At 39.6% G+C, this 24,873-nt stretch overlaps 1 protein-coding gene across 1 annotated transcript in view; it reads right to left on the bottom strand.

Annotated features, from left to right (window-relative positions):
* LOC122810691 (myoferlin-like) overlaps positions 1 to 24,873 on the bottom strand; it is a 1,883,765-nt gene that overhangs the window by 225,513 nt on the left and 1,633,379 nt on the right. Inside the window, 1 exon segment of the mRNA XM_044082260.1 lies at positions 20,727 to 20,826. Within this exon segment, the coding sequence (XP_043938195.1) occupies positions 20,727 to 20,826 (100 nt within the window).

Here is a 24,873-nt window from a genome sequence, read left to right as displayed (position 1 = left end):
GGTTGGGGGCTGTATCAACTAGGATAATCCATACAAGTTTATGAAATTTAAGAGAGTGTCTGAGGTATAGGTTAACCAGTTAGTGTTAAAGTCATCTATGACTATTGTTTCCTGAGAAAATGTTAAGGATAGTCAGTGGAGGAAGTCCTCAATTGTGTTAGGATTATTTCCAGGTGGGATGTGAACTGTTACAATTGTTATGAATTTGTTGGGGTTGATTTCAAGTCTAATAAATAGTATCTCTACATTACTGAGTATTGGTGGGCTTGGGTCTGGGCATTCAATTTTTAAAGTGCTTTCATAAATGATAGCTATGCCTCCTTCATGTTTGTTTGGTCTGTCTGGACTATGGGTATTGTAGCCTTGTGGTAGTATATCATTGTTGCTTAGCTCAGATTTTAGCCAGGTTTCTGTTAAAACACCTATATCTGGAGAATAGAGTGAAAGGGATACATGGAATTCTTGTATTTTATTTGCAAGCCTGCTGACGTTCATATTTAGAAGTAGGAGGTTTGATGTATTGTGGGCTGGGTTAGTGGTAATCTGCACATTTTGAAAATTTGGTATGTTTGGCCTGAGATGATCAATATCAGGACATAGGTTAGGGTTGATTATATAAGGGGACCTTCATTGTGTCACTACTAGACAGAGGCACAGTATTCTAAATCTATTCTGTGCATTTTTGTACCATTTCATGGGGTGGCGAAAGCCACATCACTATGGCTAGGCTTACAAATGCCCCAGGGCAGATAGCCTAGTACTAAACTATGAAACTATGACATTTCCACTCAGGTTTACATTTGATTTTAAATATGAGGAAGGGTTGTATTGTTGGATATTTGTATATTAGTTTAGAGTATTTATGGAGTGTTTGGATTGAAATATGTTGTGTGAATATCTATATGAAAATAAAGCTAATTTGGTGGTGTTAAAGAGGTTTGGTGCTGTATGGTAGTGTTGAGTTTTAGTATGAGGTGGAATAGGGAATGAGATGGTAGGTGAGCTATAAAGCATAAAAGGGTGGTTTTGATAGGATGTTCAAACAGAGGCTAGGAAGAGAAGTATTAGCAATGGTGTGTGGAGGAGAAGCATAGTGGGGAATAGGATGGGGAGCAGTGAAAACTATATATAGGATGTAATAGCAGGTACTGGCTGTGTATGAAAGTATCTGAGATACGGTTTAGGGAGAACAAGTTGTGGTAGATTACTTGCCTATAGTTATGAAAGGTGTAAAAGGAAGAGGAAGTGGGGAAGGAGATAAGTATAGCATGGACAGAGGCAAGGAGGTGTTTAGTAGGTGAGTGTGGGCTTATATGCTATGGAGTTCTGAGTGGATGAATTTAAGTGGTGGGAGTGGTTAGTGTAATTTTAAATTTAAATGTAATGGAGGTGGGTGGAAACTGGGGATAGGTTAAGGGAGTAGAGTGAGCCTGAGCAGAGCTAAGGTGAACACAGTGGGGCTACACCAGATTGTTCCTGACTGTGGCCAATGGGCAGGAACAAAAAAATAATCTATAAATCTATGAGTACTGATTTTTGGTTTCAGAATCTAGCTGGTGCAGTGACCACAGCAGAGGACAAGATTTATTGTTTTACTATAAATTAGTCTGATTTAAAGCCAGGTGGAACTTCTAACTATTAGAAAGAAAGTAGAAAGATGGTGATGGAAAAAACAGTAGGAAGTTAGTGATGGGATACAGCCACTTGGTGCGGACAGTAGAAAAACAAAAGGGAGGGAGAAGAGCAGCTCTGTGGTGTGCATATAGGTTCATAGGTGTGTACTAGGCTAATGGCCCTGGAGCCTTTACAAGCCTAGCCCATAGGATTACCCTGGCATTGTGTTACCCGACTTTAAAGCCACTGGACTGATCCCTGGGCTGAATTTTCTATTTCCCATCCATTCATCAAGATTTCTCCTAAAGAGGGCCAGTGAGGTGCTCTGCTTGACATGTATGTGAAGTTTATTCCATAACATGGGCAGTTTCTGGGTTATGAACCTGTCCCTCCAACATGTTCTGTTGATTGTGGTAATGAGGTTGAGGTCTCTGGAGCATGTGGTGTGGAGGGATTGGGATTTCTTTAGATGTAGCATTTCTAACAGAGCTGGGTCAGACATGGCTTTGTAAGTCAAGCAGAGATTGCCTCTAAGTAGGCGATATGAGACAGAGAATAGTTGGAGTTTTTTAGTCTGTCCATATAAGACAAATGTTTAAGGCCTAGGATCCTCTTTGTGAGGTACTTTTGTGGCCTCTACAGTTGTTGCAGGTGTTTAATGAGGTACATGCCAAATGGGGCATTGTACTCAATGACTGGCCTAATGAGGGAAGAGTAGAGGGAGACAATGACCTCTTTCTTTCTGGATGCAAAACCCTTAGTAATGAGATGTGCCACATAGACGGATGTTCTGACCACAGTAGCAATGTGATGGCCAAAAGAGAGGTTGGGGTCAACCTGTGTTCCCAGATCTCTTATAATGCCTTATGTGCTCAGTTGGCTACCATTGATGTGGTAATTCATGGGAACCTTTTTTTTTTCTAAAGGGAATGATGACACATTTTTTGGCATTGAGCTTAAGACCATGGTTCTGACACCAGTCGTTGGTCTCAGTGAGGCCTTTCTGTAGGATGTCAACACCACCTGGGGAGCTAATAATAGCTCCCAACTTACAATCGTCTGTGAACTTTGTCAGCCAGATTCCCTTCGTGTTGGCCTAGACTTCAGAGAAGTAGATACCAAACAGGAGAGGACCCAGGGTGAAACACTGTGGGACTCCAATCGTGACTGGTCGGCAGTCAGACTTGGAGTCAGCTACTTCACACTGTGAGTTCTACCTGTGAGCCAGTTTGCAACCCACCTAGTGATACAGGGATTGATGCCTAGCTTAGTGAGTTTTTCTATGGTTCATGAGTGGGGATTGGTGTCAAAGGCCGTGGCCAGATCAAGGTAGGCTGTATGAGCCACCTTACCTTCATCCACAGCTCTGGAGACTGACTCAAAAAAGTTGACCAAGTTGAGCAGCCATGATCTATCCTTCAGAGTTCGGAGATTCCCTATATCCTTGTTTATTAGGTCCATGATGATGCATTCCATAGCTTTGCATATCAGACTCATCAGGCTAATAGGACGATAGTTCCCAGGATCTGTAGTCATTCCTCCTTTGTGGAGAAGGATGACTGTAGCAGTGTGCCATTCGGTTGGGACAAAGCCTGACGTGAGGCTGTGATTGAACAGGGCACACAGGTGAGGTGCCAGTTCACTATGTAGTTCATGTAGAACACAGCCAGGGATATTGTCAGGTCCCATAGAAGCTGTATTCTTGGCCTCGGACAGTACTGTTTTAACCTTTGCAGCAGTAATACTGGGCGCCTGGTAATCTACTTTTATTGTGACTGGTCCCTTGGGGGGGTAAAGTTGGCACTGAATCTGTCGGCCAGTATATTGCCAATATCTGTTGGCTCAGTATAGGAGGTACCATTGTGCAGTAGCTCAGAGCAAATCTGAGTATTGCCATGAAGATTCTTTACATAACTATAGAAGGCCTTATGGTTGTCTTTACTATCTGCTGCAATTCTGTTTTCATAGCTAGCTTTAGAGGATTTGATGAGGGATCTCAACTTTTTGTTGAGACTGATAAGGGAGTTTTTCCAGTCTTGGGACTTCACCTTATTGTGCATCAGTTTCATCCTTCTGTGGTAGAGTTTATTTATGGCAGGGGACCACCAGATTGGCTTCCTTTTTTTGGAGAAGAGCGTCTTGGTTCTATTGGGTACGGTGAGATCCATATATTTGTGTATGTGTTCATACAGTGCATTGGTGTATGATTTGGCAGTCATGCAACTGATCTCTATTTGCATGGGTGCCATGAAGTTAGCCACCTCTGTTTTTAGGAGCCCAAAGTTAGCTTTGGAGAAGTTTTTCATGGTGGTTACCTTTGCGGGGGGGGGGGGGAATGTGGATTTCCAAGGTGATTAGTTTGTGATTGGATCTAACCAGGGAGGAGTTGACTATTGCTGTAGAGCAATGGTCACCCATGTTAGTAATGACCAGGTCAAGGATATTGCTACCTCTAGTGGGGGTAAGAACAATCTGGTCCAGGGCATTGGAATTAATGAATTCCAGGAAACGTTGGGCAAGTGTATTGGTACATGAGTAGTTTCCCAGTTAATGGAGGGGTAGTTGAAGTCGCCCAATATTGAGAGTGTTAGGTCAGACCTTAATATTCTCCAGGGTGCTTAGGGACGTGGAATGTGAGTCTTGGGACACGGTTAGGGACCTATAGCAGGCTCCGACTTGAATCATTGTCTTACCCAATATTAGCTGCACCTGAAGTATCTCAGATGTGTTATGTTGGGCTACCAGTCTGGAGGTGTGCGCATCCTTTATAAATATGGAAACACCACTGCCTCTGGAGCTTCGGTCCAAGTTCTGGGGCCGAAAGGTGTGGAATGAGTTATAGCCTGGTAATGCAGGGGTGCTTTCTGCTGCCTTGAACCAGGTCTTGGTTATGGCACAAATGTCGATGTTCTCCATTTTAAGGAGTGCTTCGAGCGAATGCATTTTGAGATTTAGACTTCTAGCGTTGAGCAGCATGACCCTCAGATTGCATTTGTTTGTAGCTGTTACGGTGGTAATTTGGTCTTTGGAACACCGCCTAAAAAAGGCACTACAGGGGTGGCAAAAGCCTTGGCCAATATCCGGAAGCCCAGGGGTGACAGATGCAGGCCATCTCTAGCAAAGCATCGAGGTCTGTCAATCATGTCATTCAGGCAGACAGAAACTGGATCCCCTAAGAATGACACCAGAAACTTGGCCAATTATTGAAATCAATAATTTTCTACTTGTACTGTGGTATCATTATGGGTGATGGTAGGATGCTGCTGAGGGCTAGGGTCATACCCGCCTGGGCTACATAATCCGAGAGCTCATCCATATCTCTTTTCATGTAGTCCAGGGAGGTACGTCTCAGGTCATTTACACCCACATGTACAATGACACAATGACAGAGTCATATCTGTACCTGTTGTTTATGGGACCTGAGTGCGTGCATTATGTGACGGATCCTAGTGCCTGACAGGCAGCTGACTGTTACTTTCTCCTTATTCAACCTAGTGAGTGGGACATCAGTGTGCCTCACTATCGAGTCACCTATGATTAGTGTGTTGGGCATGCTGTTTTGCCTTAGGGGCTTTGGTTGAGTGGCACACTGTTTAGGAGAGTTATGTGTCTTGTGATTAGTGCTGTGGTGGTCGAGTGCATTTCTGCCTTGGAGGTCTCTGCTGTTTGGGTAGATTTTTATTGAGAGCCTCCGTGAAGGTGGGTGTGCAATTTGTGCTTTTATGTGAAGGCAGTGCTGGCGTGTGTTCTGGAGGGCTATATGTTCCATGTGGTATGGTGCAAGTGTTGACCTTCTCCTCTTGACCAGCTATTCTGGTCTTGGCTGGAGAGAGCGTGGCTTCCAGTTTGGATATATAAGTGCATCTCTCGCAAGTCTGAGTGTTGTGAGGTAAGAGGAGAGGGTTGTCAGTGTACATGAGGCAGTTGCTACATTGCCTCAGGATGCCCAAGTTCACCAGGTTAATAGGAGAAAGCACAGGGAACTGACCTTTAGACATGCCTGGAGGGGTGGCCATTAATAATAAGTACTGGAGCTGTTTCCTTGTAGAACGTTTAGTGCTGGTAGCACTTTTGTGTGCTACAATAATTGCTACAAGAAGTCTGGTAAAGTGCTAGATTAATAAGCTAGTGAAAGTGCAGGAGAGGAGAGAACTAGTAGATCTAAGGAAAAATTGAAGAGCAGACTTTGACACTGCTCAGAAGAATACAAACAGTCCGGGATACAGCAAATCTGTATCTGGACTAGACTAGTTACAGGAAAGGTGGGAAATAAGTGCAAACACGGGCTTTTAAACCAGAAAGTTGAAAGAGATGGAAAAACTGCCCAAACTGCCAATACACTACAATTTCTGGGCCAGAAACAACTCCTTCTGTGGTAGATAGGCTAGCTAGTGCTTACCACTCCCACTGATAAGCTAGAAGGCTTCCTTCCAACACAGAAAGGCTTGGTGGGCTCAGAAGCTTATATACAGTCCTAGATACAGCAAATCCCTATCTGGACTAGACTAGTTACAGGAAAGGGGTGGAAAAGCACATACACAGGGTTTTAACCAGAAAGTTGAAAGAGATGGAAAAACTGCCAAAACGGCCAAAATACTACGATTTCTGGGATAGAAACCACTCCTCTTGTGGTAGATAGGCTACCTAGTGCTTACCACTCCCATTGATAAGCTAGAAGGCTTCCCTCCAACACAGAAAGGCTTGGGGGGGGCTCAGAAGTTTACAAACAGTCCTGGATACAGCAAATATGTATCTGGATTAGATTAGTTACAGGAAAGGCAAGAAACAAGCTTAGAATTTAGAATTATTTTTTATCTTAAGCAAAGTATTTACAGTGCAAAGGGAGGATGTTAACATACATTAAAGTATGGGATTTTCAGGACTGCTGGAAGGGTGCGTTTATTCCTCAGTTGTGCTGTGTTTAATCTTTGATCAGGTCTCCTGAAGTGGTCAGGTCAGATACCCTAAGAAAAATGGGAGAGAGGAGAAGGTTATTAGTTAAGAGAGACCACCTTAGTGATGCTATGAAGGATAGCAGAGAGACAAGGAGAGAGATAAGTTTGGGGTTTCTGAATATAGAAGCAGGTTAATATAGGTATGAGTTAGTGGGAAATAACCTATATATAGGAGGTAAGGATGGTATAGGGTTAAACAGAATTGCTGGAATACACTGAGGAATGGTAGGAGATAGAATAGAAAAACTGTTTTATATTTTCAGTCAAGCAGCAGTTTACACAAAATGATTGATGTATATAGAATGTTCTAAACAGTATTCACAGTTACAATCCAGCAAAATGAAGTTATTAGAGATTACATGTGAGATGAATTCATTGGGAAGTTACATATGCAAGTAAGGCATGTTGTACAGGAAAAGCAATTAACTTTGCACAAAGTAGATAACATAGACAAGCAACAGTACTAGTGAACCTACTAGTAAATGACAGCAGCTGAGTAGAACTAGAAGCTTAATTTGCAGCTAACAATAGAATGTACTATATCAAAGTAACCACTAGGCAACACTATAATGCATACGAGGAAGGTTAAACAAAGGATTATAAGAAATGCATAGGTATTGGTTGTGACGGCTAGAAAAAAACACTCACACTTCATTAAATCAAATGCATGCTACCTCTGCTGATAAAACACTTGAATAATGACAGCCAGACTGCTATGAGTAGTCAGAACTCAACCACAGTGACTAAGGAAGAGTTTTCAGCATCCAATACACAACAATAGTATCAAATACCTTGGTTATAATGTAGTCGCTAAGTGAAAAATGACTAAATACAAGTTCTACATGCTAAATTGCAGACTGAGATCGCATGAGTAAGAGTAGTTGCCAAAAACAATATTCAGGTTGAAATACTTAACTATTTTGCAGATGTTAACTCAACAGCACCCAACTGTGGCTTCTACATATAACCGGGACCAGGTAGGAGAGAGAGACAGATAGCTGGAAAATTGGAAAGGTGGTGCAGAGTTCTAGAGGGGGGATTTTAAATGCTGCAAGGTATTGTGGGAGGGAAAGTAGAAGTAAAATACTTAAATGGGTGAATGGGATGCAGTGTATAGTGAGTGCCTATGTCAGGGGACCAGAATGTGGCACAACGCAGGATGAAAAAACAATCTATAAATCTGTAAGTACTGGTTTTTAGTTTCAGAGTCTAGCTGGTGCAGTGCCCAGAGCAGATGACAGGGTTTATTGTTTTACTGTAAACTAGTTGGGTTTAAAGCCAGGTGGAACTACTAACTATTAGGGAAAAAGAAGAAAGATATCAGAAAGTGTGCCACCTAACATAAGTTTCATCATAAAAATGAGTAACTTGTAATAAAATGAATAGTCTAATCTTTTAAACTGTAAATGAAAATAAGTGGCTTTAATTTCAAATATACCAGAACAACAAAAAGCAGAGTAGAAGTAAATGTTTCCCACAGCTTAGTAGCCTATACAGTGCCATTTCAGCTGAAGCCAACAGATTAACTGCCACTATCATTAACAGGAAATGCTGCAAAATCCATTGATACTCGGAGGCTTATAGTTCAGGGTCGGCTTACCTTCCAAATGATAAGGCTAACACAATTCATAAGCCAGTTACAGTTCAGTTAGCTAACACAGTTGAGCCAGAAACAAGTGCCACTTTAAGAATCAAAGACAAGTCAAATCTACAAAGCCAGGCCACTACCAACTTCAGCAACCAAAACCAACATCCTATTCTTTCACCAGCTCGTTTTATCTTGAATTCCCCCAACATCAATACTCCACAATGGCACAACAGGGGGGAAAACTGAAAAAATAAATGAGAATACAGAGGTCCTTAATCTCATTAACATTGTCCTGAGCAACCATCATTTATCAGTACTTGGAAAAGGTTTTTCGTTGGTTCCTAACCCGCAAGCATCACTAAGGTATTGACTTAAAACTATATGTTCGGAAGTTGACTGTCCAGTTTGTGTTATATGACATCCCTAATTTCAGCCAAAAACAAGACAAATTTACCCATAGAAGTACATACAATCCTACACTTCATAATTCTATTCAAGTCCTCCAGGATATATGTGAGGAAGGCTTAAAATGCTGTTAGGTAACAGAGACCAAAAACATACAATTTATCATTGGAAGAAAAACTTGCCTTAAAGGAACTTACAACCAACAAAGAAATACGGGTCATGAGAGCTGACAAAGGGGGTATGACAGTAATTATGAACAATGTTGACTACAACATGGCCATTAAAAACCTCCTAGCAGATTTAGATTGTTACAAGGAAATCACAGTCGAAAAACTGAATTCTATCTGAAAGACTCATGGCACTTGTTGGAGCCACTGACATTGGGAACATCCAAAATGATTGTGCCTTTGTATAATTTGATGTGGTCTCTTTATACACTTGCATTCAGCAGGACAAAAGCAATGACTTTTTTTAGAAGTTATCTTACAAAGTTTTCTGACTTTGACAACAACATGATAAACACTATTTGTATCTTGCTGGAAGTGGTTTTAGAAAACAACTTTTTCAAGTTTCAAGGGAAATACTATAAACAAAAAACAGGAGTTTCTATGGGGGCAAGAGTTGCCCCCCCCCCGTATTTGCTAACCTGGCAATAGCTTGGTGGGAGCAGGTATACTTCATACCTTACCCATTGTTTGAAAATGTAGTCTTTTACATGTGGTGTATAGATTACTTCATTTTTCTATGGAAAGGAACCTAAGCAGAACTACATCAATTGTTTGACTTCATTAATTCCAGTACTCCATTTCTATAATTCACTATGAGTGGTGTAGGAAAGGCCATTAGCTATTTGGACATCACAGGTTCCCTAGAGGAAGGAACAAGTTTTTCTTCCAACGATAAAGTTCTACCGCAAGAACACAGGGTAGTGAAGGAGAGAAGGGAGAAATTGAATACCATCATGAAAGTACCAAATAAAGAAAACTATAAAGCAACTAAGACAAGAAGTGTCACTATTAGAAGAGTATAGAAGAGGGAACAGATCAACAAAAATACTCAGAAAGACAGACGTGATAAAATCAATGTGCAGCACTAGAACAGATCAGGGTCTATCATGAACTATCACAAATAATAAACTAAAAACGTAAAAGATGCAACATAAAGGAAAAGTACAAAATAAGCAATTTATTGGTGACCCCAAAAAGTTTTTTAGAGAATTGGGAAATAAGGTAAAAGAAATTGAAAGACCACCAAAAAAAGAAGAAATAGATACATTTTGAAGGGGTATCTATGAAGATCCTGTGGAACATAACAAAGATGCTAAATGGATAAAAGAGGTAAAAGAAAGAGTAAGAAGTTTAAAGGTACAGGATATCAAATGGGATGAAGTAACAACTAGAGAGATTGAAACAAAGTTAAGAAAAGCCTCTAATTGGAAAACCCCAGGCCCAGATGCAGTATCTAACTTTTGGTTAAAGGTATTAACATCTTTGCACGAAGATTTTGCCATGAGTAAATATTATTTATATGCACACCCCGAACAGATACCAACCTGGCTAACAACAGGAAAAACAATGCTCTTACTTAAGAGTGAACCTGCAAGCTACCCTACAGATTATAGGCCAACAGACTTTTTCGAAACGGTCACCAAGGCCATTGATGAGGGAAAGGCAGTCCATACAGCCTACCTCGACCTGGCAAAGGCTTTCGACACAATACCCCACTCAGGTATCATTGAAAAACTCATCAGTTTAAATGTAAACCCATACATCACAAGATGGGTTGCAAACTGGCTAAGTGACAGAACCCACAGGGTCAGAGTTGCTGGCGCCATGTCAGACTCAAAGCCTGTCACAAGTGGTGTCCCACAGGGCTCAGTCCTGGGCCCACTCTTGTTCGGCATCTACTTTTCTGAAGTACAAGCAAACACAGGAGGGTTATGGCTGACAAAGTTTGCAGATGACTGCAAACTGGGCGCCATAGTCGAGAACATATCTGACACAGATATCCTTCAGAAGGGTCTCACAGAAACGGATAACTGGTGCCAGAGCCATGGCCTAAAGTTAAACGCCAAGAAATGCATAGTCATACCCTTCGGGAAAAACAAGGTTACCTCTAGCTACCATATAGGTGGCAATTCACTGAGCACAGAAGAAGTTATCAGGGATCTGGGGACCCAGGTTGACAGTAACCTTTCATTTGACACTCACATTGCTAAAGTAGTTAGGAAGACCTTCTACATTGCCCACCTGATCATGAAGGGATTCACATCTAGATCAAGGGAGGTCATCATCCCCCTGTACTCATCACTCATCAGACCAATGATTGAGTACAATGCCCCATTCGGAATGTATCTGACCTGACATCTGCAGCAGCTGGAAAGGCCCCAAAAGTTCCTCACCAAAAGGATAAAGGGTCTCAAAAATATGTCTTATGCTGCCCGACTGAAAGAACTCCAGCTCTATTCAGTCGCTTACCGCTTGCTCAGAGGTGACCTGTGCCTGACATACAAGGCCATGTCAAACCCAGATTTGATGAACATGCTTCACCTCAAAAAATCTAGATCCCTCAGAACTACAAGGGCGGGAGACTTAAACCTTGACACGGTTATTAATAGGACGTGCTGGAGGGACAGATTCATCACCCAGAGACTCCCTATGCTGTGGAACAAAATCCCGGTACATGTGAGGCAGAGCACCTCGCTGGCCTTGTTCAAGAGAAATCTTGACCAATGGATGGGAGATCGCAGATTTACCTCAGGGATTACCTCAGTGCCACTGCTTGACAGAGGCACAGCAAAATAATGGGCATAGTTTCCTTCAAACTAAAGGGGTGGCGAAAGCCACAAAACTCTGGGCTAGGCTTATAAATGCCCTTGGGCAGATAGCCTAGTATGAACCTATGAACCTATGAATAGCTTGCCTTCCGACGACGTATTGATGCTGACAGAGTTTATAGTCATTTAGAAGAAAACTCAATTATGGCAATAGAACAAAAGGGCAATAAAAGAAAATCATACGGAACAAAGGATCACTTGTTGTTAAATACAGTCATAGTGGAGAACTGTAAAAAGGGGAAGAATTTAAATATGGCCTGAACTCAGTACAAAAAAGCATTTGATAGTATCCCACATTCATGGATAAAAGAGTGTTAAAAATATATAAGATACACCCTACACTGATCAATTACATTACAGTGACCATGAAACAGTGGCAGTCCACTTTGCAATTAAGCCATGATAAAGGACAAGTTATTATTCCAGGGATAAAAATCCAAAGGAGTATTTTCTAGGGTGACTCTCTGTCACCGCTGCTATTCTGCCTTGCCCTTAATCCATTAAGCTGTCTACTCAATAGCTTAGGTCATGGCTATAATGTGGCTCCTAGAAAAACAACAAAGTGCAAAGATTTCTCATTTTCTCTTTGTCAACGATTTGAAACTGTATAGCTCATCAGATGAGGAACTGAAAGCACAACTGCAAGTTGTCAAAACTTTTTCAGATGATGTAAGAATATCATTTGGTCTTGATAAATGCACAAATGCAACCTTTAAAGTAGGAAAACTGTAGCATCAAAAAAACAACAGTTTGGGACAAGAATGTGATATAAAAGAACTTGAGCAAGAGGGAGTGTATAAACATTTGGGAATTGATGAAGGATCAACAATAAAACATGAACAAATGTGAATAAAACTTAGTAAGGAGTACTTCAGAAGACTTAAATCAATCCTGAAAACAGGTTTGACATCTAGGAACAAAATCCAAGCTATAAACCAATTTGCTCTTCCTGTCCTAACTTACAGTTTTGGAGTGATTGATTGGCCCCAAAGTGTGCTGGGCAGATAGGAAAATAAGAAGGATGCTTCATGCTAACCAAATGATATATAAAAATCAGTGCATACCAAGATTATATACTCCCCATTCAGAAGGAGAGATGGGTCTCCTTGAAATTGATGCCATGTACAGATCTGCAATTGTCGGACTCCACACACATCTGCTGACCTCACAGGACCCAAAAGTAGTGAACGTTTTGAAACATGAGGAGAATAAATCTAAGATGACTTCCCTGCTTAGACTAGCTGAAGCATATTGGCATCAAGCAGGAATGGAAATCAAAATCTGGTAGCAAGTGACTATGCCAAAAAAACAAAAGAAAGAATATAAACTGAATGACCAGATGAGAAGGCAAGAAATGTGGAAAATGCATAAATATAGTTGCAAGTATAGAAAACTTTTGGAAGAACCTCATGTTGATCAGAAACGAATGCAGGAATGGTTAAGAAGAGGTGAATTCAAACCAAGAGATGAAAGATTAATATTGGCGGCACAAGATAGTGGGCTACGTACACGTTAGTTTACAAAGCCAGTTGAACATGTGGGAGAAACAGACAAATGTAGGTTTTGTAAAACAGTATTGGAAACAGTTGCACACCTCGTTGCTGGTTTTAATCTACTAATAGCAGAAGGACTGTATACTGAAAGGCATAATAATGTGGCAGGACTGTTGCACTGGGGATTGTGCAAACATTATGTATTGAAGTGGCTGAAAGACAATGGAAGCATGAGCTGCAAAGCATCACAGAAAATGATGAAGTCTACACCACATGGGATCATCCATTGCCAACAGTTCAAAAGACAGATGCTAGAAAATCAGATAGAGTGGTCTAAGAAAAGAAGACAAAAGTAGCATTGATCATTGAAATCGCTACACCCAGTGACTACACTGTCCTGTGTACAGAGAGACACAAAGTCATAAAATATCAGGATTTGCAAGTAGAAAGTAGAGCAATGTGGAAGAAAGATACCTAGATAGTTCTGATAGTAGTAGGAGCAACGGGTCTTATAAAAAAGAGTCTACAATCCTATTTGGATATGCTACCAATATACGTTACACCATACGAATTGCAGAAGGAGTCATTACTGGGCACATTGCGAGTGCTGCGAAGAGCACTTTTGGCTGACATCAAAGTCAAAGTCAAGTCAAAGAAAACTTTATTGTCATTCAAAACTACACAGCAGTGTAGCTGAACAAAATTACAAAAGAGTTTATTACTAATTATATTAAAATAATATTAATTATTAAATATTATTATATTAAAAATATTAGAAATTACAAAGAGTGAAACAATACTAATTTCATGAACTTTAATCGTACTATGACTTAGGAATGGGGTCCATTCCCATCACTGTATTAGAAACCCAAAAGATTTGGAGAAATTAAAGAAGGAGCTTCTCAATTTGGAAGTAACATTTTCAGAAAAGAGACCTTTATTAATCTGTACCGGCACAGGAAAACTAAACACCCCTTTCATATAAAGAAAGGGGTGATAAAAGGACAATTTATCAGACTTAGTAAGCTCATCAGTAAACAAACTATTTTTGAGGAAGAAGCAGAATATTTAAAATTGCATTTCCTCAAAAAAGGCTATGACATTGACTGGCTTACGAATATCATCAAGGAAGTATTTCTACTCAGATCAAACAAAGTCAAACCTATTTTGATGAAAAATCAGCCAGACACTATGGCAAACAGGAAAGATGAGTTGACTTCTACATATACTTTATTGGTTTAATACATCAGGGCTTTTCCACTTCCTATTTCCAGTGAATGCATCTTATCAGAGACATACTCAGAGACAAATGGAAGATTATTTTAGGAAATGGTGAATTAGCAAAAATTATTGGTGACAGCCCTTTGTTTACCTATAAAATAATTTATAACCTGAGATCCATGTTAGGACACCATCAAACTACATCAGAAACAAATACATGTGGTACTTACAAATGTGGCAAATGTAAGCAGTGCTGATTTATTAGCAACACTTCTAACGTTCACATCAAGTCACTGAATTTAAACCTTTGGGCAAGAAACAGATATAATTGTGATTCAAAAGGAGTTTTTTATTTGGCATTTTGTGACTCCTGTCCAGGGGTCTATGTTGGAAAAACTGTGAGAAAGCTGTCAATAAGAATTTATGAACACAATTTGGCTACAAAGAAAAAAAGGCACTGGTAATTCTTTAGCCAGACATTCACTAATGTGCATTAATCTAAAAAAATCCAGTTTTTTTGTAGCAGACACTGTCATTATGGAATAATTTGTAGGTAATTACAATGTCCTACTTGAATGCTGTGAATACTGGTGGAAAATAAGTCTGCAGGCAGATAAGTTTCCCGGTCTTAATGAAACAGTAAACATTAACATTTTTCTGAGAGCACAAAGACTTTAAATGCTAAATACTGTTGTTACAAGAAGTCATGATTTTCTTACTTACATAAATATGTTTTCATTTTAGAAAAATTATACTAGAAGTTGTGTCAGTAACACTATACCAATTCAGATAGAGAGAAACATTTCTGAATGGTTAGTACTTGGTTATATTTCTTGAACATGTTTTAAAATACACTGCAACATTAAAAAAGAGGGAACAGAGACAAGTATGCTATTGGTTAGGGATTGTGATGACCCACTACTGCCAACCAGTAATCAAAGAGCCTCAATCCTCACCACTGCCAACAGTAGAGGACGTTCACTATGAAGATAACAGGTACACACACAGTATTCTCAGATGCATTTCTCTGCATCAAGTGCAATTTCCCTTAAGAGCACACAGAGACCACAGTTAGTCTGGGGCTGGTTTCTCTTTTTCCAGATCCCCACTATGACTCCCCACTGGCACAGCTATAAAATTAAGATCTCAGCTGAGTGACCAAGCCAAGACCTCCAGCACCCTCTCTGCCAAAGTAGCTGACACACACACACACACACACACACACACACACACACACACACACACACACACACACACACACACACACACACACACACACACACACACACCTAGGAAAGGCTGGCACAGGTTTACTAGCTATGCCCCCTTCTGTCCAGACTATAAGGTAGTTTCCACTGCTATCAGTCACTCCTTGACAGCTACTTTAAGGCTGTTAACAAAGGTTGTCCTATCTTGCTGTGCAGTATTCATGCTAATACAAATGGTAGTTTAACCAAGAACAAGGCTATTAGGAGTGGCCCACACAGTGTCACAAAATAAATAAGCAAGTTCTCTCAAAATTTAAATATCTATACAAAGATCAGCCACAATGAAAGGTTTAAATAAATAATAAAAACACAAGAAAATACTAAGTATATATTCACAGCGACATTAGAGTTCAAAACCACAGGAACTATTTAAAATAACATTGCAGTGCAGGCTCACACAAATAAAGAAAAATATCTAAACTAAGCTTCACTATATTCCTGACTGTATCTAAGAGAATTACTATACCCTAAAAACTTACTAATAGAGCAAGGCAAATGTGGTGAATGGCTCTTCTTTTTGTTGTCAGGTCTAAGACAGAATGCAGAATGCTCTGTCTTATGAAGAGTTTTCTCAAAAGGATATCTAAAATATTACTGCTGGGATAGCTTGCAGACTGACATAATTTCTAGTCATCTGACTTCTGGCTCCCAGGCAAACCCCCGTTGTTGGCAGCTGACAGCATTTAGCATCCACCTGTAAAAACACACAGACAAGGGCTTTTGATCAGATCTCTGGCAGGTGCTAGAAGTCATAAAACAATTGCATTACTTCATGCTTCCAATGTAGCTATTAGTTCATCACAAAGACAATACAGGAAGCTTCTTAGTACAGACTTTGTGTCTCTAGCTACAGTGAAACATCTTTATGACCTAGCCTATAAATTGATTTATTTTCAGATATTTTTCTAAAGTTTGCTGGACTGAGGTTAACCCTCCAGTTTCCTCTGTCAAAACATATACATTTAAACAGTTACAATACTGCATGTATATTTCTGTTCTCTCCAGCAGGGAACACTGTTTATGCATTTCAGACAAGCACTTTACAAATACTTTTTCAACACAACATCTGTACAAAGCAGTTTGACATACACTTGACATGCAGTTCTACTACATTTGTAACACAGGTATCATATAAATTAGTTTGGTATTCACAAATGACATATAATTATTTACAAAATTCAAGCTAGCTGTGCTGGCAGTACCCTCTTTTGTTACAGGGATGATCATGTGATTCATTTGATGCTTCGTTTAAACTTAGATTATGCACTTAGTTTTAACTCTGATGAAGTTCTATTGAAAACAGAAAGAATGAAAGTGCTTAGTAGTTGAAACTTGAGTTTGGGTCTCCTTTCATGCTTGCCTTTTTAGGACTGTTATAATTTCATATATAGCTAAAAGAATCAAACTCTAACATTTTAAAAAAGGAACTAGTAACCATTTGAAGTAGGGAAATAAATAAATAAATGATGTACGTTGTAATAAGTAATATTCAGCAACTGTTGATAACAATTCAAGCACTTCTTTAAATTAATAAGAATTCATAACAATGAAATATGTTGATCTTCATTTGTCCTTCAGTTTTTTACTGTTTTTGTCGTTACTAACCAACAATTTCTTGTTGCATTTCTCTTCAAAGAAGTTGATAGATTTCAGTCCATGTCTTCTGTTTTTACTAGAATTTTATTTTTCTGTATAAAGTCCATTGCATCTTCCATAGTGTTAAATATCTTCTTTCCTTCTGGAAAGTGAATCCTAGTTTTTGCTGGAAACAAGATTCGTGCTTCAATGTTGTTTTTCTTTAAGCTTTTAACAAGTGGCACACATGCTTTTCTCTTTGACATCACTAATGTTGAATAGTCATTGTCAAGTTTATAGTATTTTCTTTAATTTTAACTGGATAATTAGTCCATACAACTTTTAAGACTACATCATTATCTTCACATGAGAAAAATCATATGATCATTGACCTTATTATCCTTAACCCCTCCCTAACCATAAGGTCCGTAACTACCGCACACTTCCCCAACAGACATACACCCAAACAAAATAAATAATACACATACTTACACTTAAAAAAACCCTACATCTAACACTACACTAAATCTTACATACATTACCTATCTATGCACTTACCTTAACCCAAATCCTAACCCTAAAGTCCTATCTATCACACGCTTACCTTACGGAGCTCTACCGCAGACGAGCCAACCAAAACAAATCGACATTCCAGAATTTGCGGTTTTGACGTTTGAGGTTCCTGTACTTCGCGCAATACGGGTCAACATATTTGTTCGGGTAAATGGGTTTTCGCTCTCGTAATAGGAACCTGATTACAATATCATACTTACTATATAAAAAAAAAAAAAAAAAAAGATTTACACTAATTAGCCTGTTAGCATTAGCATAGCAGGTCAATGTCAAAGGTGGTGGTTTTCAAACTTTCCCCCACCTTTTACTTTTTATTTTTTCAAGACATAGGTATTGTTTAATAAGTACCCTTAGTGTCTAGTTGTGGCAAAGAAAGGGGATGAACATGTTGTGCCAGTGTCTAAGAAACACAGTTTGAATCTTTTAAGTGTCTTTAGGGGATAATGTATAGGGTACCCCTGATGTGTAGTAGTCCTTCCATCCTACATCTTTTGAGCTGCAAAATTTCGTTCTAGTAGTTTTTATATGCCTTTAAGCCACAATGTAAAGAGTTATCCCCAGTATCCAATGTTGTAGGATTTGTTTGTTAATCTAGGGAAGTGTAGCGGTATGTCAGCACCCCCACACACACACAGCCCCCTGCTCTTGATCACACATACAGACACACTCAGCCATTCACTTATACATACACACATATACTAAACCTGCTTATCCCGTAACTAACCCCCTAAAGTGACCTCCCAAGCAGACACACATATTCTCTCTTTCTCTCTCACACACACACACACACACACACACACACACACACACACACACACACACACACACACACACACACACACACACACACACCAACACCAGCTAATAGATAAACTCCCTGGCACTTTCCTCTAGTGTAATGGGTGAACACAAGTTTTTTGGTTATGTTCATTAAATGCCCAACGTAGATTTTGCTTTACCGCAGGTATTACAAAGGAAAGTGTTTGGGGTTGGTATAATGGTTAAGGTGTTAACTTCATAGACACAAGGTACAGGGTTTGATTCTCAAGTTTTAAAGGGAAATTGTCTAGGTTTTAATATATGGCCCTAGTTTATTTCTTATCTAAGAACTTATCAGTCTCCATGGAATCTAAGATCCCTGGTAGAAATGTACAAAACAGGGTGCTGGTATAATGGTAAAACTCTTTACCTCGGACACAAGGTACAGGGTTTGAGTCTCACCTTTGGAAAATTAGCTAAGCTTAAAATGGCATGCAAGGTCAGCTAGCACTTAGTACATGACTACAAAACTATGAAGATGGCTAATAAGCATAGGCTGCCTCCCATGATGCATTAGCATTTGCAGTAGGCCATGAAGATAGCCCAACATAGTGCTGTACTTCGGGGTGCATCTCTGTGGTAGGGCTGTCTCTGACACAAAAATTGTTACTCTTTGATGTATACCAGACACATACTGCTCTGTAACTTTTCTGAATCTGGCCCAGTGTTTCCTTTCATTTCCATTTTATTCGGCATCATTGTAGGTACTGTAATGCTTTTAAATATAGACCATTAAAGCTTTATTTTTGTAACAGAACATCCCTGGGTGAGTGAGTTATACTATCCAGTACTTTTGTGTACTGTTATGTGAGCTACAAGGTTTTTTTTGTCATAAAGAGTGTCAAACTCCTTATTTTACGTTATGTGAAGACAACCAAGACTTTTACTTTCAAAATAATGAAGCTGTTGAAGAAACTCAAAAGTGTCAGCTGCATTATATACAGATAATGCATATATATATTGTGTGTGTGTGTGTGTGTATATATATATATATATATATATATATATATATATATATATATATATACACATATATATATATATATATATATATATATATATATATATATATATATATATACACACACACACACACACACACACATACACACACACACACATTCATACACATATGTGTACACACACCACATACAAGGTTATTACTTGCATCCACTTTGCAGCTCATGAGGTGTGTGACATGAGCTTGAGCATTTCTTACCTAATAAGTAACACACACTAAATGTTGTCTGATTTAACAAGGTTACTCCCCACTGCCACAAGCTGAAATGCACTACTTTTGAATGAGTTATAGAAATTCTGAGTGGGCTACTGTGCCTCAGTCATGTTTCAGCACATCATACAGTGTATTTTTTTACTGCTAGTAGAAGTAGGTCATTCAGTTGAACATTATCTAGTCAAATTTCGATTTCTGGCAAATTGGTAAAAAAATTCACTCAAATGGGTTTGAAAGACAAACGGTCACTGATAGGAGTACTTCTCAACTGTCCAGATTTTTGGCTCATATTTTTGGTCTGTTCCGCATAAAATTTGTGGTTTTCTGACAAATCATTAAGGATTGAAGTCAATTAATAATGACAGTCATCTGAGTTTCAGACTTCATATCCTTCAGAAAAATGCATGCTAAGATGATTCATTTTACCCTTACAACTTTCTAAGTCTATAAGAACAATATTTAAAATTTGTCCCAATTGTGCCTTTGTCTCCCATTATTTTTGGCTTTGCTAAGATTTCTTGTGCTAAGATGTTGAGAGCTATGGATGGGAAAGTTCTCTCTACCCCTGAGACAAGTGAGCCCAAAGATCATAATTATTATTATTAGCAGGAGTGCAGTCACCTATACTGGGGTGTGGATGGCTTTGCCCACAAAAGCATGTTTATCAAATCTTCTTGTTAGGCATTTGGTTGAATTTTCATCTACTTTGCTCGCTTGGGAGACTTGCTTTTGATCTCTGAGCCTGGCTCCATTATTGTTTCCAATACGGCCCTTTTTAAGCTTTTCTTCCATCTCATATGGGGTAGGCCAGACATCTACTTATTTGACAGTCCTCTATGTATGCTCTGTGGCAAGGAACTGGGCCTTCCTTGCATGCTGTTATTATCATCATCATTATCATCAGAAACTTTAGACCAGATTATTGCAAAAAGTTTCTATGTATTCTAAGCATGGTCTGAAAAATAAAGTTACACACAAATGCACTGTTTAAGCATGCAGTTGCTTTCCTGCCACACTGTCATTACTGGCAGATTTTTGGTATAATGGGAGAGATGTACCTTATCTATCTGATAATAAACACATTTCCCTAACAAGTTAATTCAGCAGTCATAATAGAGTTATCACCTTTTTTCTCTTGGGCTTACCTATGTAGTCATCTCTTGAAAATTTGTCATTATCCCAGACCTCAATCCGCAGTTGGGGTGCAGCTTTCCTTACAGTCTTCTCTAAACTCCAGAAATGATTCTAGAAGTTCATAAATAAACCACACAAGTCTTAAAAGACTAAATGGTAGAAAATGTAAATAAGAACAACTTACAAAGTACAACCACACTACTAATAAATGGCAGATTCTACATTTCTGCATGGCCAAAGTACAATTGAGCATCTCTGTAGTGCCATCTTTAAAGAATCTATGTGAAATTATTATAAATCCAACATTGTTTAAGCTGTGCAAATGGTCACCCCATGGTAAGATCTTTCCTATAGATACTTCTCTAGATCACAGTGACCTTGGGTCATCAAAAATAGGGAAGGGAACAAAGAGGTGGGGGAAAGCATGGTTATTCCATACAGCCATGAGTGACAAGCAATCCCAGTAGAGGTGAGTCCCAGCTGAGGTGATTAGAAATATATTGCAAATCAAGATGTGAGTTACACATCAGCTGACCACTAGACAAATATGTTTACTTGGTATTTGTTTAACTGGTAAAACAATACATATTTTGAGGACTAGTAAGCCTTCTAGACAGTGGTATATGAATATAATGGTCAAGCCATTTTTTCTTGTCCACTGATCATTTACCTTCTTTCTTCTACCAGGGGTGCAAAGCTGTTAAAACAGCTCTTTCTTTACACACACACACACACACACACACACACACACACACACACACACACACACACACACACACACACACACACACACACACACACACACACACACACACACACACCATATACTGAATATGCTTCTGTAGCAGCTAAGAAAAAGAAGTTATGTACTCACCATAACATTCCATATGTGTTGTCCATCTTCGCCTTTATTCTTACTAAGTTGGGATCGGATCCAATCCTCGGATCCATCTCGGCCTTTATATTCAAGTTCAAGGTCTTCTGCCAGCTCATGGCTAAACCCTATCCCAGCATGCACTATAACCTTCCCCAGATCTTGTTTGCTCTTATAAAGAGTGAGTCATAGAAAAAAGACCAGAGTCAATAGAAGAAGGTCAAAGATTCAGGTCTTCCAATTGTATAGACTCGGTCTTTCAGGAATCAGAAGGGTAGGGGGGAAGGACGGTGGGATGTAAGAATGAAGGCGAAGATGGGCAACACACATGAAATGTTATAGTGAGTACATAACTTCTTTATGTGATGTTGTCCTATCTCGCCTTCATTCGTACCAGGTTGGGACAGTGTCCCTAGCACTTATCATCTTGGGTGGCTCAAGGAAGAATATCCATCAGAATCATGGACCCAAAAGAGGCCATATTCCTGGAAGCCAAATTGACTTTGTAATGAGTGATAAAGGTATGTGGTTTTGCCCATGGTGCTGATGCATAAATGGTATCAATTGGTAATCTAGTAAGAAAATGCTGAAGAGGTTGCAATGGCTGTTGTGGAGAGGGCTTTAACTCTTCCTGGAAGAGCCTTATTCTGAGACTTATAGATAAAATGTATGCAGTCTGAAAGCCATTTTGAAAGTATCACCTTGGAGACCAGAGAACCTTCCTTTGAATCTGAAAAGGAAATAAATATTTGGTCAGATTTTTGGAAATTCTTAGTTCTGTGTAAATAAAAATGTAATTTTCTATGCACATCTAGCTGATGCAACATATATTCTGCCTTATTCTCGTAATTTGAGAAGAAGACTGGCAGCTCTATTGTTTGGTTCAGATTTGACTCTGATGATACTTTGGGTAAAAAGGAAGGATTTGTTTGTAAGGACACCCAGTTCTTATGGAAAAGCAAGTATAGGGGTTTTATAGACAAGGCTTGCAACTCTGATACTCTTCTAGCAGAGGTGATTGCTACTAATAGGATTGTTTTCCAGGTTAAAAATTTGAGTCCACAAGATGATACTGGTTCAAAAGGGTGGAATATTAAACTAGATAAGACAAAACTTAAGTTCCATTGAGCTGGAGGATCCTTGATAGGCACAGCAACAAGGTACCTCTAAGAAAGGCTTTGCATAGCCTATGACACATAATGTTTGAGCCTTATTCACCAAGATGGAAATTGGATATAGCTGCTAGCTCAACTCTAATAGTAGCTGCAGCTATGCCCTCATTGAAAAGTTTCACTAGGAATTCTGAAATGGAATCAACTAGGGCAGAAAAGGGATCAATGTGGTTATGAGAGGCCCATAAGGAGAATCTTTTCCACTTACTTTTATATGTCTTTCTTGTTGAAGCCTTATGAGAAGAAATTAGGATGTGCTTAACTGAAGAAGATGGATTTGGAAACCTGGCTATATTTGGAATTGGAGCAGCCAAGCTCTCAGTTTGAGGGTCTGAAGGGATGGGTGGAGCATTCCTGACATGATTCAGAAGCTCTGGAACCAGGTCCAGAATCCAAGGCTCCTCCTGAAGATGAGGCCACAGGAAGGAGAACCAGATTTGACGAGGCCAGTACAGGGAGATGAGTATCAAGTCCCTTCCCAAGCAACTGACTTTCTGAAGTACTTGGGGAATTATTGGGAAAAGAGTAAAAGCATAGAGGAGACCTGAGGGCCAATTGTGAACAAGTGCATCCCTTGGTGACTCCCCCAGAGGGGGGATAAGAGCAAAGTAGCTGCTGCATTTGGCATTCATGGATGTAGTAAAAAGGTTACAGCATGGCTGGGCCCATTTGCGGAAAATATTTTCCACTACTTCTTGTTTCAAGGACCACTCATGGGGCATCAGAATCGCTCTGCTGAGTTTGTCTACTATCAAGTTGGATTTCCCCGGGATGTGCATTGCTATCAGAAAACGTTGGGAGGAGGTTGCCCACTGCCATACTCTCGGGCCTCTCGAAAAAGGGGATAAGATCTGGTTTCTCCTTGTTTGCTTATGTACCACACAACTGACATGTTGTCTGTCTGTATTGCAATAGTTCCCAGTGGAAGAGAGTCCCGGAATTCTTGCAACGTTAGAAGCACCACTCTTATCTCTAGGACATTGATGTGCAAGTGAGTCTTATGATCCTGCCTGGTGCCTTGGATTGTCTTTTTCAGATAATGCCCCTCCCACCCTATCTGAGAGGAGTCTGTGGTCACTGTGGCCAGTGGTTGTGGGAGAACAAATGGTCAATCTAGAGTTACTTGAGTGGAGTAAAGCCACCAATGAAGGTCCTTCTTTGCAAGTTTCTGTTAATAATATCTTGTGAGACACTGGTAAGTCTTGCATGGACCACTGAGTGGATAGCAACCACTGTAGAATTCTCATGTGCAGATATGCTAGTGGGATCAGAATTATTGCTGCTGCCATGACTTCCAGGACTTTTAGAACTATCCTTGCTTGTACTTTCTTCTTTCCTAGAAGGTATGAAACATGGTGTCTTAGAACTTGAATTCTTTCTGGAGGGAGTCTGGCTGTCATGTTTGTTGAATCTAATTCTGCCCCTATTTAAACCACATTCTAAGAAGGCAGTAAGGCAGATTTTTCACAGTTTATTGCAATGCCTAGGTGAGAGCAAAGTTGTAAGGTTGTGTCTCTCGCTTGTATTAGTAGATGCTTGGTCATGGCGCTTAGAAGCCAGATGTGTAAGTATGGAAACACCCGGAATCTCAGACATCTCAAGTGAGACGTGACTAATGCCATACATTTGTTGAACACTCGGGGGCTGTAGTGAGACCAAAGGGCAGAGCTTGAAATTGGTAATGAGTGGTTCCCAGCCAAAAGTGCAGGTGTCTCCTGGATCGCCTGTCTATTTTTATGTGGTAGTACTCATCCTGGAGATCTATAGAGCACATCCAATTGTCTTTTCCCAGGAATGTAAGGTTTGACTGCAGTATCACCATCATGGTCTTTTTTACTGATTTGTTTAGAATCCTGAGATCCAGAATTTGTCCCCAGTCCCCTGTTTTATTTGGAACAAAAAAGAATCTTGAGTAAATTCCGCATCCTATCTGGTCTTTGGGGATTGTTTGCATTACTCTTTTGTCTAGAAACTTTTGAATTTCTACAGTTGCTTGTTCCTTTTGACTGGGTGGAACATCAGGAAAATTTTTTTTCTTTAGAATGGGAAGGGAAAAGGGTATGATGTCATCTCTGGATATGATGCTTTGTACCCATTTGTCTTTTGTTATTC

The sequence above is a fragment of the Protopterus annectens genome, chromosome 9.part0 (genome assembly GCF_019279795.1).
Source record: "Protopterus annectens isolate FY-2018-M chromosome 9.part0, PAN1.0, whole genome shotgun sequence".
NCBI classification, from domain to species: Eukaryota; Metazoa; Chordata; order Ceratodontiformes; family Protopteridae; genus Protopterus; species Protopterus annectens.
The sequence above is the reverse complement of the archived record's forward strand: the minus strand, read 5'-3'. Positions and strand labels throughout refer to the sequence as shown.